The 17,946-nt window shown below is 36.6% G+C and overlaps 1 protein-coding gene across 5 annotated transcripts in view; it reads right to left on the minus strand.

Annotated features, from left to right (window-relative positions):
- SCLT1 (sodium channel and clathrin linker 1) overlaps positions 1-17,946 on the minus strand; it is a 230,455-nt gene that overhangs the window by 91,931 nt on the left and 120,578 nt on the right. For 4 of the 5 annotated variants that reach the window (XM_006067319.4, XM_025268069.3, XM_044930431.2 and 1 more), the window contains 3 exons: positions 16,145-16,236; positions 9,269-9,446; positions 4,617-4,715 (listed from right to left, as the gene is read on the minus strand). In XM_006067319.4, the coding sequence (XP_006067381.3) occupies positions 4,617-4,715; positions 9,269-9,446; positions 16,145-16,236 (369 nt within the window). The remainder of the gene's footprint in view (positions 1-4,616; positions 4,716-9,268; positions 9,447-16,144; positions 16,237-17,946) is intronic. The other variant, XM_044930432.2, reaches the window with a different exon arrangement.

A 17,946-nucleotide genomic window follows, 5' to 3' on the forward strand; every position in this document is an offset into this window, starting at 1 on the left:
ACTTCATGGCAAATAGATGGGGAAACAGTGGAAACAGTGTCAGACTTTATTTTTTTGGGCTCCAAAATCACTGCAGATGGTGACTGCAGCCAGGAAATTAAAAGATGCTTACTCCTTGGAAGGAAAATTATGATCAACCTATGCTATGCTAAGTCACTTCAGTCGTGTCCGACTCTGTGCGACCCCATACACGGCAGCCCACCAGGCTCCCCCATCCCTGGGATTCTCCAGGCAAGAACACTGGGGTGGGCTGCCATTTCCTTCTCCAATGCATGAAAGTGAAAAGTGAAAGTGAAGTCGCTCAGTCGTGTCCGACTCCCAGCGACCCCATGGACTGCAGCCCAAAAAGCAGAGACTTTGCTTTGCCAACAAAGGTCTGTTTAGTCAAGGTTATGGTTTTTCCAGTGGTCATCTATGGACTGTGAAGAAAGCTGAGTGCTGAAGAATTGATGCTTTTGAACTGTGGTGTTGGAGAAGACTCTTGAGAGTCTCTTGGACTGCAAGGAGATCCAACCAGTCCATCCTAAAGGAGATCAGTCCTGGGTGTTCATTGGAAGGACAGATGCTAAAGCTGAAACTCCAATACTTTGGCCACCTCATGCGAAGAGTTGACTTATTGGAAGACTCTGATGCTGGGAGGGATTGGGGGCAGGAGGAGAAGGGGACAACAGAGGATGAGATGGCTGGATGGCATCACTGACTTGATGGATGTGAGTTTGGTAAACTCCGGGAGTTGGTGATGGACAGGGAGGGCTGGCGTGCTGAGATTCATGGGGTCACAAAGAGTCTGACACGACTAAGTGACTGAACTGAACTGAATCCCTTAAAAGTAAAAGTAACAAGTTGTCACAGGTTAACATAAAAAAATATACTTTTTTGAAAATATGTATATTTTCCAAAAATTAAAAAATATTTAGAAAAGTGGTATTATTTTACATTTATGCAAATTTCCTTAGTGTCTCTGGCTTAATAGAAGATGGACTCTCACCCTTTTCTAGCAAAACAAGAGATGATTCTACACATGGACATCACCAGGTGGTCAATATCAAAATCAGATTGATTATATTCTTTGCAGATGAAGATGGAGAAGCTCTATATGGTTAGCAAAAACAAAATGGGGAGCTTACTGTGACTCAGATCAGCAGCTTTATTGCAAAATTCAGGCTTAAATGGAAGAAAGTAGGGAAACCACTAGCCATTCAGGTATGACCTAAATAAAATCACTTATGATTTTATAGTAGGCATGATGAATAGATTCAAGGGATTAGATCTCACAGACGAAGTGCCTGAAGAACTATGGATGGAGGTTTGCAACACAGTATAGGAGGCAGTGATCAAAACCACCCCAAAGAAAAATAAATGTAAGAAGGCAAAGTGGTTGTCTGAGGAGGCTTTATAAATAGCTGAGGAAAGAAGAGAAGCAAAAAGCAAGAGAGAAAGAGAAAGATATACCTAACTGAATGCAGAATTCCAGTGAAGAGCAAGGAGAGATAAGAAAGGCTTGTTAAATGAACAATGCAAAGAAATGGAGGAAAACAATAGAATGGGAAAGACTAGAGATCTCTTCAAGAAAATTAGAGATACAAAATGAACATTTTTTGTAAGGATGGGTACAATAAAGGACAGAAACAGTAAGGACCTAACAGAAGAAGATTTAGAGATTAAGAAGAGGTATCAAGAATACACAGAAGAACTATACCAAAAAAGTCTTAATGATCCAGATAACCATGATGGTATGGTCACTCACCTATAGCCAGACATCCTGGAGTGTAAAGTCAAGTGGGCCTTAGGAAGCATTATTATGAACAAAGCTAGTGGAAGTGACGGAATTCCAGCTGAGCTATTTCAAATCCTAAAAGATGATGTTGTTAAAGCACTGAACTCGATATGTCAGTAACTGGGAAAACAGCACCGGCCACAGAACTGGAAAAGGTCAGTTTTCATTGCAATGCCAAAGAGTGTTCAAACTACCGCACAACTGCGCTCCGTCCACATGCTAGCAAGGTTACACTCAGAATCTTCAAGCTAGGCTTCAGCAGTACCTGAGCCGAGAACCTGCAGATGTACAACCTGGGTTTAGAAAAGGCCGAGGAACCAGAGATCAAAGTCCACTGGATCATAGAGAAAGCAAGGGAATTCTGGAAAAACATCTACTTCTGCTTCACTGACTCTGCTAAAGGCTCTGACTGTGGATAAAAAGTGGAAATAGTGATAGATTTTCCTTTCTTGGACTCCAAAATCACTGAGGATGGTTGGCTGCAGTCATGAGAGTAAAAGATGCTTCCTCCTTGGAAAGAAAGCCATGACAAACCTAGACAGCATATTAAAAGCAGAGACTTCATTTTGCCAACAAAGAGCCAAAGCTATGGTTTTTCCAGTACTCATGTACAGGTGTGAGAGTTGGACTATAAAGAAGGCTGAACGCTTAACACTTCATGCTTTTGAACTGTGGTGCTGGAGAAGATTCTTGAGAGTCCCTTGGGCTGCAAAGAGATCAAACCAGTCAATCCTAAAGGAAAAAAATCCCTGAGTATTTTTCATTGGAAGGACTGATGCTGAAGCTGAAACTCCAATACTCTGGCCACCTGAGGTGAAGAGCCGACTTGCTGGAAAGGATCCTGATGCTGGGAGATTGAGGGCAGGAGGAAAAGGGGGTGACAGAGGACGAGATGGCTGGATGGCATCACCGACTCAATGGACATGAGTGTGAGCAAATTCCGGGAGACAGTGAAGGACAGGGAAGCCTGGCGTGCTGCACTCTATGGGGTCTCAAAGAGTCAGACACGACTTAACAAGAACAGAGACATGGTAGGCTTCCTAAGTGGTTCAGTGGCAAAGAATCTGCCCACCGATGCAAAAGCTGCAGGGGACACAGGTTCAATCACTGAATCAGGAAGATCTGTGGAGGAGGAAATGGCAACCCACTTCAGTTTTCCTGTCAGGATAATCCCATGGACAGAGGAGCCTCGAGGGCTACAGTTTATGGGGTCGCAAAGAGTCAAACACAACTGTTCATGCATGCAGGCACAGAGATATGGCAGTCAAATTCAATGATGCATAAACATGGACTGGATCCTGAATTTTAAAATCTAAACAGCTTTAAAGAATATTCTAGAGAAATCTGAGTGTGGATTGAAATAATACTGATTTTTTAGAGATATGGTAATACTGCTGTGGTTGTGTAACAAAATGCCCTTTGTCTAGGAAACAGATGTCAAGATGAAGTGTCATGAGGCCTGAATCTTATATCTGAATGTGTAGCAAAAGGGGAAGAGTGTGTATGGAACATAAAGAGACATGGAATAGACATAGCAAGACACTAAAAGTTTTCTGGGTGAGAGAGAAATAAGTATTCATTATACAGTTCTTTCATTTTCACAGATTTGGAAATTTCTAAAAAAGTACAAAATGAATTATAAAGAATTTCTCATAGCTATTGAGTTGAGCTCATTTGCAGCTCAGTTATGCTGCTTCCCAGAGGTGGAACCCTAACAAAGCTAGCTAACTCTGTTTTTTAGATTTTTCATCTTTAAAATGGGTTTTTGTGGTTTCTTACTCCTAAGCTTACTTTAAATTTTTTAACTTTACCCTCACCACTTATGAATTAATACATAATAGAGGAAAAGACAAATATTATGTCCTCCCTATTTCTTCATATGTAGGCAAAATTATATTTCCAAGATAGTTTATTAAAAAAATTTTTTTTGTATTTATTTATTTGGTTGTGCTGGGTCTTCTTTGTGGCATGTGGGATCCAGTTCCCAGACCAGGGATCAAACCCAGGCCCCCTGCATTGGGAGCGCAGAGTCTTGGCCACTGGACCACCAGAGAAGTTCCTCTAAGACACTTTTAACTTTCATAAAGCTCAGAATTCAAACCAAGAAACAACTCATTACTTTTAACACAAAAATACAAGATTTAGTTTTGATAATGGAATTGTAAACAAGAATGCAATTCACAAACTGTATGGTATCAGCATGATGTGATTGAATAGCCCTAGGCAGGAAATGGCAACCCACTCCAGTGTTCTTGCCTGGAGAATCCCAGGGATGGGGGAGCCTGGTGGGCTGCTGTCTATGAGGTTGCACAGAGTCGGACACGATTGAAGCAACTTAGCAGCAGGCTCAGTAGCAAGGAGAAGGTATGAGTCTAAGTTCTGGCTTTAATTAGTATATAATTTTGAGTGAATCAATAACCTCTCATGGGTTTAAGCTTCATTACCAATGAAATAAGAGATTAAAGCAGATTTCTCTAGTATGCTTGTTCTAAGATACTGCAAATAACAGGAGGTTTTCTTCTTTTGCTTCTTATATATCCCAAGATTCTTTTTGATCCTTCTTCTTGACTTTATACTTAAGGTGAGTTCATCTTCACTATATTGCTAGTCTAAATCTCTCTCCTTCCCACTTACTCTACCCACAACCTCTATTTCACTCCAGCTCTAATGTTAGGGGCTACCATCATGAGATGATTTTTATGTGAAATTTAGTACAGCTGATACAACCAGTTGATAGTTACTTACCTAGGTCCATAAGGCAAAAACTCAGGTAGTATCTAGTCTTAAGCTGTGAAATTCTGTAAAATTTTCAATTTTAAATATAATTAAAACTCCTTACCGCTGTCCTGGTTCTTAGGGAAGCATCTTTCACAATCTGAGAAACCGTTTTTTTCATTTCCTCTATAGCTTCTTGTTTTTGCTTCTCCTCAAGCAGAGCCTTCAGAAAATAATTTGATGTTATTATAGATCACATCATTATCAAGATTATATATTAAGTGGGTAAAAACCTGTCTACTAATCACTTTCTTGAAAGCATACATCTTATTTGAAACTTCTGAGACATCTCTAGTTGGAGATCTTGTCTACATTATGAATGATATTTATTTCCTCTAACTTCCTCACCTGATCTTGTCCTCACTAAAAAATTATTATTCTTTGATATTTATTTCAGCCAGTACCATCACTCTTCTGATCCCTACAGATGGAAATTTAGAATTATGTTTGAATTTTCCTTCTCTTTTATTCCCTATGTAAAATTTATCAAATTTAAGTAATCAAATTTAAATGTTATATTCTTGGAGAAACCTCTTAGGCTTTCCTTTCTATTAATTATTTATTATTCCATTCCTTTCCACTATTTGCTTTTATTCAAATTATGTCACTTGTCACCTCATACTTTCATCACTGCAGATACTACCCACTTCATCTCAATGCTATTTCTAACCAACCAATCATTTTCATTTCCCCTAAAAAAACACTCTTATAATCCTAGTTTTGTTGTCAGTCACATCCCATTTCTTTGCTTTCTTGTGGAATAAAACTTTTCCAAAGTCTGCACTTGCTCATTTCCAAAACTTTCTCTTATGTTCACCATAATCAGGCTTTCACCATGATCTCTACACTGCTAACTCAAGAGTCACCTCTGAGTAATTATCTTATGTGATCTGTCAAGCACTACTTGAGATAAAAATTTTATTTTCCTTGTTTTACTTTCTTTACTTTGCTTTTAGCATATCATAATATTGGTTTTCCTCTTAACTCACTGATTATTCCTTTAGTCTACATTGCTGTTTCTTCCTCTTCCCTTGAACCTCTTTATTAATGGACAACCCAAGACTTAGTTCTTGGTCTTTTTCTCTATTCAAATCTCTCTCTTGGTGGTCTAATCCAAACGCATGGTTTTAAATATCATTTATATGCTGACAAGTCCCAAGTTTATATCTCTAGTTCAAATATCTTCCTGAGCCTGGAACTTATAAAATTTTAGGTTTGAGTCAATCTTTTTTTTTAATTAAATATCATTACTTACTAGTGGTTCTCTGTTTTGACACCACTATCTTCCAAAGATACCATACACATTCCTATCTCTATTTTTTGTTTGTTTTGTTTTAATAAATTTCCTCCCACTTATATAGGTAAGCTAGTGAGAAGTAACAGCTATTCTGATATAACAACCTTGTCAGGGAGAATGGGACAATGGGAAAAGGGAAGTTTCATAAGAAAACAATGCTAAAGCTGTCTTTCATGCCTGTGTGTATGACTGGTTCAAAGAACTTTTGACTTCTTGGAACAAGCAACCTAAGGTGGGAACTCTCTGGTAATTAAGCAGTGAGTCAAGAGGGAACTTAATATACCCTGCAGACATAAACATGAAATTTGACTCAAGACCATTTGTAGACTTGAGACCTGGTTGAAAAAATTTAAGGGACAAGCACTGGGTATCACTACTATCTTCTCTGTCCACTGTGCTCCACATAAAATGATCATCTTTATGATCTGATGTTAAGAACACTCACATGGTTAAGCTTCAGAGAAGATAAATAATTTTACCCTGCTCTTAATTTTTCTAGTTAACTTAGGTGTTTAGAGGAATTTCCAAGAATATTGCGTATTTTGTGCCTTTCATCCTAGTTCTAATAGACAGTATTCAGATCACCATTCATTGATGACTACTGATGAACTCAGATGACCACTATATCTACTACTGTGGGCAAGAGTCCCTTAGAAGAAATGGAGTAGGCCTCTTAAGTCAATAAGCGAGTCCAGAATGTAGTGCTTGGGTGCAATCTCAAAAATTACAGAATGATCTCTGCTTGTTTCCAAGGCAAACCATTCAACATCACAGTAATCCAAATCTATGCTCCAACCACTGATGCTGAAGAAGCTAAAGGTGACCAGGTCTATGAAGATCCACAAGATCTTCTAGAACTGACACCAAAAAAAGATGTCCTTTTCATCACAGGGGACTGGAATGAAAAAATAGGAAATCAATATACACCTGGAGTAATAGGGAAGCTTGGCTTTGGAATACACAAATGAGGCAGAGCAAAGGCTAACAGAGTTTTGACAAAAGAACGCACTGGTCATAGCAAACACCCTCTTCAACAACACAAGATATAACTCTACACATCGATATCACCAGATGGTTGATAACAAAATCAGACTGATTATATTCTTTGCAGCTGAAGATGGAAAAGCTCTATATAGTCAGCAAAAACAAGACCAGGAGCTGACTGTGGCTCAGATAATGAACTCCTTATTGCAAAATTCATACTTAAATTGAAGAAAGTAGGGAAAAACACTAGATCATTCAAGTATGACCTATATCAAATCCCTGACGATCATACAGTAGAAGCGACAAATAGATTCAAAGGATTAGATCTTATAGACAGAGTGCCTGATGAACTATGGATGGAGGTTCGTGACACTGTACAAGAGGCAGTGATCAAAACCAATGGACTGGTTCCAAACTGGGAAAGGAGTATGTCAAGGCTGTATACTGTCACCTGGCTTATTAAACTTATGTGTAGAGAACATCATGCAAAATGCCAGGCTGGATGAAGCACAAGCTGGAATCAAGACTGCATGGAGAAATATCATTAACCTCAGATATGCAGATGATACCACCCTTATGGTAGAAAGTGAAGAAACTAAAGAGCCTCTTGAAAATGAAAGAGGAGAGTGAAAAAGCTGGCTGAAAACTCAACATTCAAAAAACTAAGATCATGGCATCTGGTCCCATCACTTCAGAACAAATAGATGGGAAACATAGAAACAGTGACAGACTATATTTTTGGGGGCTCCAAAATCACTGCAGATGGTGACTGCAGCCATGAAATTAAAAGATGCTTGCCCCTTGGAAGAAAAGCTATAATCAACCTAGACAGCATATTAAAAAGCAGAGATATTACTTTGCTGACAAAGGTCTGTCTACTCAAAACTATGGTTTTTCCACTAGTCAAGTATGGATGTGAGAGTTGGACCATAAAGAAAGCTGGGCACTGAAGAACTGATGCTTTTGAACTGTGGTTTTGGAGAAGAGTCCCTTGGCCTGCAAGGAGATCAAACCAGTCATTCCTCAAGGAAATCCATTCTGAATATTCAATGGAAGGACTGATGCTGAAGCTGAAACTCCAATACTTTGGCCACCTGATGCAAAGAACTGACTCACTGGAAAAGACCCTGATGCCGGGGAAGACTGAAGGCAGGAAGAGAAGGGGAGCACAGAGGATGAGATGGTTGGATGGTATCAATGACTTGATGAACATGAGTTTGAGCAAGCTCTAGGAGCTGGTGATGGTCAGGGAAGCCTGGCATGATACAGTCCATGGGGTTGCAAAGAATCAGGTACAATTGAGTGACTGAACTGAAATGAATTCTAATCACAGAAGGGAATATTATCTGAAAGACATAAAAACCACTTCAGCATTCCCACAGCTTGGATTTGGATGATTATTTCTTTTTTATTTCCTAGTAGCTTCTTAAGACGTAACTTACAGCTTGTTTTGTTCTCTTGGAAAACCCTGTATCACATAAGAAAGGAAACATACACAAAGTATTTCCTTTGTATTCTGCATACTTCTCATTGGAGTACTATACATGTACTAGGTATTCAATAAACGTTACTTCAATGAAATAATAATTTAATGATCCCTGGTGGCTCAGACGGTAAAGCATCTGCCTGCAATGGCGGAAGACCTGGGTTCAATCCTTGGGTTGGGAAGATCCCCTGGAGAAGGAAATGGCAACCCACTCCAGTACTCTTGCCTGGAAAATTCCATGAACAGAGGAGCCTTGTAGGCTACAGCCCATGGGATCGCAAAGAGTCGGACACGACTGAGTGACTTGACTTCACTTCACTTCATGTAAGGGAGCCAGAAACATTTAAAACACATTTTGTGACTTCTATAAACTAAATATCATTAAATGAAAGTGGTAAAAGCCAAAAGATATGATATGTGATAGCACAGTAATCACAATTGTGAGAGGGTTAAAAAAAAAAAAAGAACAGTGACACGTAGCCTCCAGTTAAATCTTCATAACTAAATTTACTTCCTGTCAATTAAGCTTCTTGCTCTATTAGAGTAATTACGTAGGTAATGAAGGGGAAATAAACATTAATAAGATTCATCTTATTCAAGTGAACAAAATATAGAGTATATATACTGCAGTAAATTGCTTCAGAAGATCTTTTTTAAGTATGAGACTACAGGGATGAAGATTAGTTACACAAGGATGGAGATATAAAAAAGTCTGATATGAAAGTTTTAGGAGAGGGCTGACACTATAGTATTTTATGATGTTAAATCTTAACATCAAGAAAGCAGTACGTCTACTAATAGTGAGTGCAGCAATTTCATTTTCATGTGTTAATTGTGTGGTTACTGATTCCCTTACTATCAGGTCACATGGAGGAATGTTCAGCATTTCATTGTTTTATTTATTATATATTTATTATTATTTAATAAACTTGCTTGCTAATTTTCTTACCTGATTTTTTTGAAGGTTAGCTTCTTCTAGGAGTTGCATGCTATTTCTGGCTCTTACAATAGCTTCATATTTCTCATCTTCTAATTCACTGCACTTTGCTTGTAACGCTCTGGTCTGTTCCTCCAGATGTGTTCGTTCTGCTCTTATTTGGGTGGCTTCTTGAACTGCCACAGATAATCTAAAAATTAATAGTCACATTGAGAAAGTTAAAATTTTTTAAAAAGGAAGAAGGAGACAGGAGATTTCCAGAGCATCTATTACAAGATGAGCATTATTCCAGTTACTTTCACATGTATTTTCTCATTTAATTCACATAAAAGTTCTATAAAGTAGGTTTCAAATATTTCCATTTAAAAGAATAACAGACCCAGAGAGCTTAAACATTTAATTATGGTCATATGAATAATGAGCAGTGGGGCTTAGACGAGCCTAGATGTTCTGACTCTGATTGCATTACACTTTGTACACTTTTCCACTCACACTAACTCATTCTGTCTTAATAGTCACATGACACTGTTATAAAGCAAATCCTTAAAGAATAAGTTATTCTGTTTATATGGTCCATTTTTCTTTTAGCTTTCTCTCTGGCTCCTTTACTTATGCTCTATCCAGGCAACCCATGTTAAAATAATGCATATATTTTAATATTTTTTCCATGTTCATAAAATCATATGTATGATTTTTTACATACACACATACACATAAATATGCATACACAGCATATACATATCTATCCATAGGTTTTCTTTCTGGCTTACTTCACTCTGTATAATAGGCTCCAGTTTCATCCACCTCATTAGAACTGATTCAAATGTATTCTTTTTAATGGCTGAGTAATACTCCATTGTGTATATGTACCACTGCTTTCTTATCCATTCATCTGCTGATGGACATCTAGGTTGCTTCCATGTCCTGGCGATTATAAACAGTGCTGCGATGAACATTGGGGTACACATGTCTCTTTCAGTTCTGGTTTCCTCAGTGTGTATGACCAGTAGTGGGATTGCTGGATCATAAGGCAGTTCTATTTCCAGTTTTTTAAGGAATCTCCACACTGTTCTCCATAGTGGCTGTACTAGTTTGCATTCCCACCAACAGTGTAAGACGGTTCCCCTCTTCTCCACACCCTCTTCCAGCATTTATTGCTTGTAGACTTTTGGATCACAGCCATTCTGACTGGCGTGAAATGGTACCTCATAGTGGTTTTGATTTGCATTTCTCTGATAATGAGTGATGTTGAGCATCTTTTCATGTGTTTGTTAGCCATCTGTATGTCTTCTTTGGAGAATTGTCTATTTAGTTCTTTGGCCCATTTTTTGATTGGGTCATTTATTTTTCTGGAATTGAGCTGTAGGAGTTGCTTGTATATTCTCGAGATTAGTTGTTTGTCAGTTGCTTAATTTGCTATTATTTTCTCCCACTCTGAAGGCTGTCTTTTCACCTTGCTTATAGTTTCTTTTGTTGTGCAGAAGCTTTTAAGTTTTATTAGGTCCCATTTGTTTATTTTTGCTTTTATTTCCAATATTCTGGGAGGTGGGTCATAGAGGATCCTGCTGTGATGTATGTCGGAGAGTGTTTTGCCTATGTTCTCCTCTAGGAGTTTTATAGTTTCTGGTCTTACGTTTAGATCTTTAATCCATTTTGAGTTTATTTTTGTATATGGTGTTAGCATTTTTTAAGTTTGTTAGCTAAGTGAATTGTCTTCTTTGAATTCCCTCTTCATATCCTTTGCCCATTTTTTTTTTTTTCTGATGGCTTATTTACTTTGCTTATTCCTTTATAAGAAGTTTTTGAATACTAAAATATTTAACCTTCAGTTTGCTCTATATGCTGCAAATACTTTTTCCCAAATCTAGTTTTTTGTTGTTACCTACTGACTCTATTTCAGAAATCTTTATTACACTACACTAAAAATGCTCACTTTAATATAACTAAATTTGACTATTTTTTTCAACATCTGAGATTTCAGTTTTTTTTAAAGATGATCTCCCTTATCAAGAGATTGTTAATGTAAGCTCCTAGATTTCCTCAAGAAAAGTTATGCCCTAACACTTTTACCTGTAAATCTTTAATTAATCTGGAATTTACTTCTGAATGTGCTATGAGAGAGGAGTCCAATTTAACTTTCTTCCAGATTGAGAGCCAGCTGTATGAGTACCTTTAGCAACTGATGAACTGAAATAATCCCTTATCATATCTAAAATATGCAAATATGATTTACTTATAGATTGTATGGGAAGGGAGGTGGGAGGGGGGTTCAGGATTGGGAACACATGTACACCTGTGGCGGATTCATGTTGATGTATGGCAAAACCAATACAATATTGTAAAGTAATTAGCCTCTAATTAAAATAAATAAATTTAAATTAAAAATATGTAAATATGACTTACTTATAGATTGTCATGATTCACTAATCTATTTGTCTATTTGATGCCAAGTCATATTAATTTGATTATAGTGGAGTTACAGGATAGTACATTCAGATCCTCAGCTTCATAAAGGTTTCCATAATTTTATAACATAAAAGATGTATTACTATTGTTATTATTCTCATATAGCACTCCTACATGCTCTGCAGCCAAATCTTATATGAATCCTTTCTTTCAGCTTACTAAAATTGGGTCAAGTTCCCTTTTTATAATAATAGTAACAGCAATGATAATCACAAACACTTGTAAGAGCAGTCTTCGTGCTAGGTACTTTATGTATGTTAAAGAAAACATAATCCTCAATATCTTCAACAATGCTATGAAATAGGTTACAGCATTAGCCTATGATGTAAGATATGAGGTTATACTATATAAGCTAAATGGGGCAGGTTAAAACATTATATTTATTTTATAGATAGATAAACTGAAGTATAAAGAGGGTAAGCAACCTGCCCAACATTATTGATCTGGTTACTGATGAAGTTGGAGTCTGAATTCAGTAAGTTTGTGCCCAGAGTCAGTGTTCCTAAAAACTATACTATACTGCCAAATAGAAACTTCTACTTAAATTATACTGATTCAACCCCCCATATCTGTGCTTTCCACATCACAGGTTAACCAATCACAAATCAAAAATACTTTAAAAAATCCAAAAAAACTCCAAAAAGTAAAACTTAAATTTGCTATGCATTGTCAACTATTTACATAGTATTTATATTGTATTTGTAGGTAATCTAGAGATGATTTAGAGTATACAGGAGGATGTGCGTAGGTTATATACAAACACTGCAACTACTTTATAAGAGATTCGAACATCTATGGATTTTGGTATCCACAGGGGTCCTGAACCTAAAACCCAGTGGACACTGAGGGACAATTATATATTAGTTTCAGGTATAAAACATAATACTTCAGTATCTGCATATATTTTGAAATAACCACAATAAGTCAAACTCATATGTATCACCATGTATACAATTGACATTTTTTTCTTGTGATGAGAACTTTTAAGATCTATTCTCTTAGCAACTTTCAAATATACAATACAGTATTATTAACTACAGTCACCATGCTGTATATTACATCCCCATCACTCATTTTTTTTTTATATAATAGGAAGTATATATCTTTTGATTACCTTCACCTATTTCTGCTATTCCCTACTCCTTGACTCTGGCAACTGCCAATCTATTCTTTGTATCTATGAATTTGGTTTTTAAAAATAAGATATGTTTCATGGTTTTGTGTATGGGCCATGCTAATTTTCTCTGTATGTTCCAGTTATTAGTATATGTGATGGTGAAGCAAGCATTCCAGTATCTTACTTTTAAATATCAATGGATAGAAAGGATCACCAAGCCTTTGAAGGAGACAGACAGACATACAGAAAAAAACGAACATTCGAGAAAGCAGAGACAATGCAGATGGCAGAATAAAATCTTAAACAATATTTAAAAATACTTAATAAAGAGACAATGTAACATTTATTTGTACTAAGATACTATAGAAAAAGAAACATTCAAAGGATAAGAAATGGCTCTTGAAAAAAATTATGATAGCTAAATAAAATATTCAACAAATGGTTAACTAGAAGAAAATTTAAAGAAACCTCCAATTGTCACCCCATGGACTATACAGTCCACGACATTCTCCTGGCCAGAATACTGGAGTGGGTAGCCATTCCCTTCTCCAGGGGATCTTCCCAACCCAGGGATCAAACCCATCTCCCGCGTTGCAAGTGGATTCTTTACCAGCTGAGCTACCAGGGAAGCATCCAAGAAAGGAGAAAATAAATGAATGAATGGACTATGGGACAGAAAAAATATGAAAATTATGGAATCAATCCATCAGATCCAATATCCAGCTAATACTATGTTTGAGAAAAAAATGATAAAAAAAAGAATAAAATTATTCAACAACAACCAAAAAAAAATCCTTGAAAAAAATTCCCCCAAATTGAAGAACATCATTTGTATATTGAAATGTCCCCAGTAAAATGAATGAAAAATAATTCTTACTAAACATACATGCTGTGCAGTTTTAGAATATTAATTGTGGTGGCAGTGGAGTGGATGACCCTGCAAGTCTTCAGGGGAGGGGGAAACAGGTCAAATAAAAAAATTTGGAATTTTGAATGAAAGGAATTTTTAAGGAAAAAATTATTTAAAACCTAGAATTTCCAACATAGGGTTCATTATTCAGGCAAACTATGAAACACCTTTAAAGGTAAAATAAAGATATTTCTAAAAAAAAAAAAAAAAAAAAAAAGATATTTCTTAACAATGTTTTTAAGTACACCTTCCATGTGTACTCAGGAAGCTGAGGGGAAGGGCATCTATTAAAATGGGGTGGAGGCAACAAAGGACCACAAAGAACAGTGGTTCAAATTTTTGTCTTTTTGGCATATTCTTTGAAAGAAACACCAAATTTAAAAATATGAAGAGGTAGTTTAAAGCAATTTTATTCATTTCACTCCAATCTTATTCAACAGAGCAGATACAAACTAGCAGTCTTTCCCAAAGAACTGTCATTCCCTAGAGATAATTCCAGTCCCCATGAGTTATCTAAAAAAAGTGGGGTGGGGGGTGGAGTGGCTGTCTTTGGAAGATGGTAGGAAATGATTTATGCTTCCCAGATGTCTGAGGCATTTGAAAGCATCACAAATAATAATTTTATAAATAATATGTGTTTGATTTTATAGAACAAAGATGCCCATTAAAAACACAGCTTTTCAATCTGGCAGCTCCATTAAATAGGATAGATTTACATCTAAAACAATGGCTGAACATTAGACACATACCAAATACACTAATAATTCTGCTTTGTCTTATATAAAATAATAGGAATTTTTAAATTTTAAAGTAAAACATTTTTATCATAATGGAAACAATATTAATTTAATAGCTCCAAAAGACAGTCAAGGTAAAAATTTCCTCTTCAAAGGCAACTAGCTGAATACTGAACTTTAAAAAATACCCTTAGATTTTCTTACATATGCAGGAATCCCTTCTTCAGAAGCTTTCAATTAAGTTATAACTTTATACTAAAAGCCAAAAAAAAGCCCTGAAAATCTCAAAGCCTTAAGTACTAAAAACACAAAGAACCGATGAACAATTTGATTCCTTATGAAGTACTATCAGAATCAAAGGAAGTGAAATTCACTTATTCAGATTTCACTATTTCAAGTTCTCTAGCATTTATGTGCATAACACAGAATGCTACTAAAATAACAAATAAAAAAAAAGTCTACAACCACAGACTTTTTCTCTAAGGTAAACAAAAAATAAGCTCAAGAAAAGAGTCAAATATTTGACCAACTACTGAAACATTTAGAAAAAAAAAAATCCCAAACTCCAGCTTTTAAAAATAACAACTTCTTTCATCAGAATCGCAAGTTAGCAGTTAAAATCACTTAGTTCTGAACCCACTGTGAGCAAAGAAATTCCTTTCATTAACATTTTGGAGAATAAGTAACAGAAGTCCAAAAACACTAATTTTTTCTGAACAAACACAATCAGCCATGGATCTGTGACTAGAACTGAGATCTCAATTTTAATGTGCTTAGATCAGTAGACTATTTCTGAGCATAACAGATTCCAATCTACAGAGTGGATTTTTTAGCTATAAACCATAATGTGATTTTATAGGCTGTAGTCACTGTATCTTTAAAAGACCACAAATGACAATTTTAATGTTTCTTAAGGGAGTATGCAACAAGTATGCATTAAGATAGCAATTAAAGACAAAGCTACAAAATATATTTAAAAAGTACTGTGCCTGCTCAGTTGCTAAGTTGTGTCCGACTGTTTGCAATGTCATGGACTGTAGCCTTCTGGGTTCCTCTATCCATTGGATTCTCCAGGCAAGAATTCTGCATTAGGCTGCCATTTCTTTCTCCAAGGGATCATCCTGACCCAGGGATCTAACTCATGTCTCTTGTGTCTCCTGCATTTGTAGGTGGATTCTTTACCACTGCATCACCTGGGGAAACATCCTAAAAAGTAGCCCAGACCTTCAAAGGTAACTGAAAATTACTGTTTCATAAGACTTCAGGAAAAACATCAATAATGATTTCTCAAGTATTTTCTCTCATGTATCTGCTCAGCAAGGAAAGGATTTTTCTATATAATTTTTACCCAACTTTATTATCTCTTTTCCTGTTTTAAGGTGAAAAGGAACATTTTTAATTTTAGGATTAACTAAACTTGACTAATACTGTTTTGGAGAAAAAGCAAAGAGAGAAATGATCTTTGAGTATATGTTCAAAATATATGTTCAATCTTTTGAATATGACTTTTTAAATAAACAATATCCAACAAACCAGATTTTAAACCTATGATTTATATAGTTTGTTTAGCACTTACAAAACCAAGTATAATAAACAAACTCTAATATGGAATAACTTTTGAAGCTTGTAGACAAAGCTAGATGTATTTAACAATTTACCTTGCTTCTAATTGTTTTATACTAGATTGTAACTGCTGTAAGCGCCTATCTGATGCTTCTTCTCTTCCTTGCGCAGAAACCATATCCTCCTCCTAGGAAAAAAAAACAAACAAACTGAATGTTTATGTTTAGTATGTAAAAATTCAATACATCATTAAACAGAATAAAGAACACACTCTAAAGCTATAATATTGATAGAATTTCATATATAAGTTCAGTCAGTCAGTTCGGTCCCTCTGTCATGTCCGACTCTTTGTGACCACATGGACTGCAGCACGTCAGGCTTCCCTGTCCATCATCAACTCCCAGAGCCTGCTCAAACTCATGTCCACTGAGTCAGTGATGCCATCCAACCATCTCATTCTCTGTCGTCCCCTTCTCCTCCTGCCTTCAGTCTTTCCCAGCATCAGGGTCTTTTCCAGTGAGTCAGTTCTTCGCATCAGGTGGCCAAAGTGTTGGAGTTTCAGCTTCAGCCTCAGTCCTTCCAATGAGTATTCAGGACTGATTGCCTTTAGGATTGACTGGTTTGATTTCCTTGCTGGCCAAGGGACTTCAAGAGTCTTTTCCAACACCACAGTTCAAAAGCGAAGCAATACTACTTTGGAAACAGAGCATGCATATACTAAAAAAGGGGAAGAGAAAAAGAAAGTGAAAGTAAAAGTCGCTCAGTCATGTCCGACTCTTTGTGACCCCATGGACTGTAGTCCATGGAATTCTCCAGGCCAGAATCCTGGAGTGGGTAGCCATTACCTTCTCCAGAGGATCTTCCCAACCCAGAAATCGAACCCAGGTCTCCCGCATTGCAGGCTGATTCTTTACCAGCTGAGCTATCAGGGAAGAGAACCTATCAATTCTGTATAGGTAAAACAATAATCAAATCCGAAATCGTATATGGATTTTTACCACTATTCCAACTATTTCTCTATAGTGCAAGTCTAACAAAACTAGACTGATTTGTAGGCAGATAATCTGTCCTTAGAGTATGTTCTCCTAACCAAGTTATACTGCATTTCATTATAATCATAAACAGAGATTCTTGAAATAGTGAGGCATCAAAATTAATAGGTTTTATTTGTACCATCTTTATAAAAATTTCCTGTTCATCCTTTCCTATCTTTTGGTGTGTTCTTCTACTGGCTTTATTTGGCCCTCAACTTTGAAGTACAGTTCTACTGGACACAGAATTCTTAACGAGCACTTTTTTCCTTCAGTACTTCAAGTGTACCACTCCAGTGTTTTTTGCTTTCACAGTTTCTTGATGACAGGTCCGCCTATCTCTGTTCATTTCATTTTTCTGTTGCTGCTTTCAAGTTTTCTAACTGGCTGTCAGTTTTGTCCTGATGTGTTTAAAGTGATTTTCTTAGTGTTTATCTAACTAAGGGTTCACTGAGATTCTTGAATCTGCTAATATTTTCTACCAAATTTTGGAAGTTTTCAGATATTTCTTTAAACAGCTTTTCTGCCCCCTACTTCGGCAACTCCAATTACACTTCTCTTGGCTTACTTCATGTCCCACAGATATGAGGTCCTGTTCATTTTTCTTCCATCTTTTAAACTCTGTTCTTTGAACAGGAACATTTCTACTCATCTATCTTAAAGTTCATTGATTATTTCTTCTGCTTGTTCTAATTTTTATTGTTGTTGTTTGGTCGCTCAGTCGTGTCTGACTCTCTGACCTCATGGACTGCAGCATGCCAGGCTTCCCTGTCTTTTACTATCTCCTGGAGTTTGCTCAAACTCATGTCCACTGAGTCGATGATGCCATCCAACCATCTCATCCTCTGTCATCCCCTTCTACTCTT

Source organism: Bubalus bubalis, chromosome 17 (assembly GCF_019923935.1).
Source record: "Bubalus bubalis isolate 160015118507 breed Murrah chromosome 17, NDDB_SH_1, whole genome shotgun sequence".
Taxonomy (NCBI): domain Eukaryota; kingdom Metazoa; phylum Chordata; class Mammalia; order Artiodactyla; family Bovidae; genus Bubalus; species Bubalus bubalis.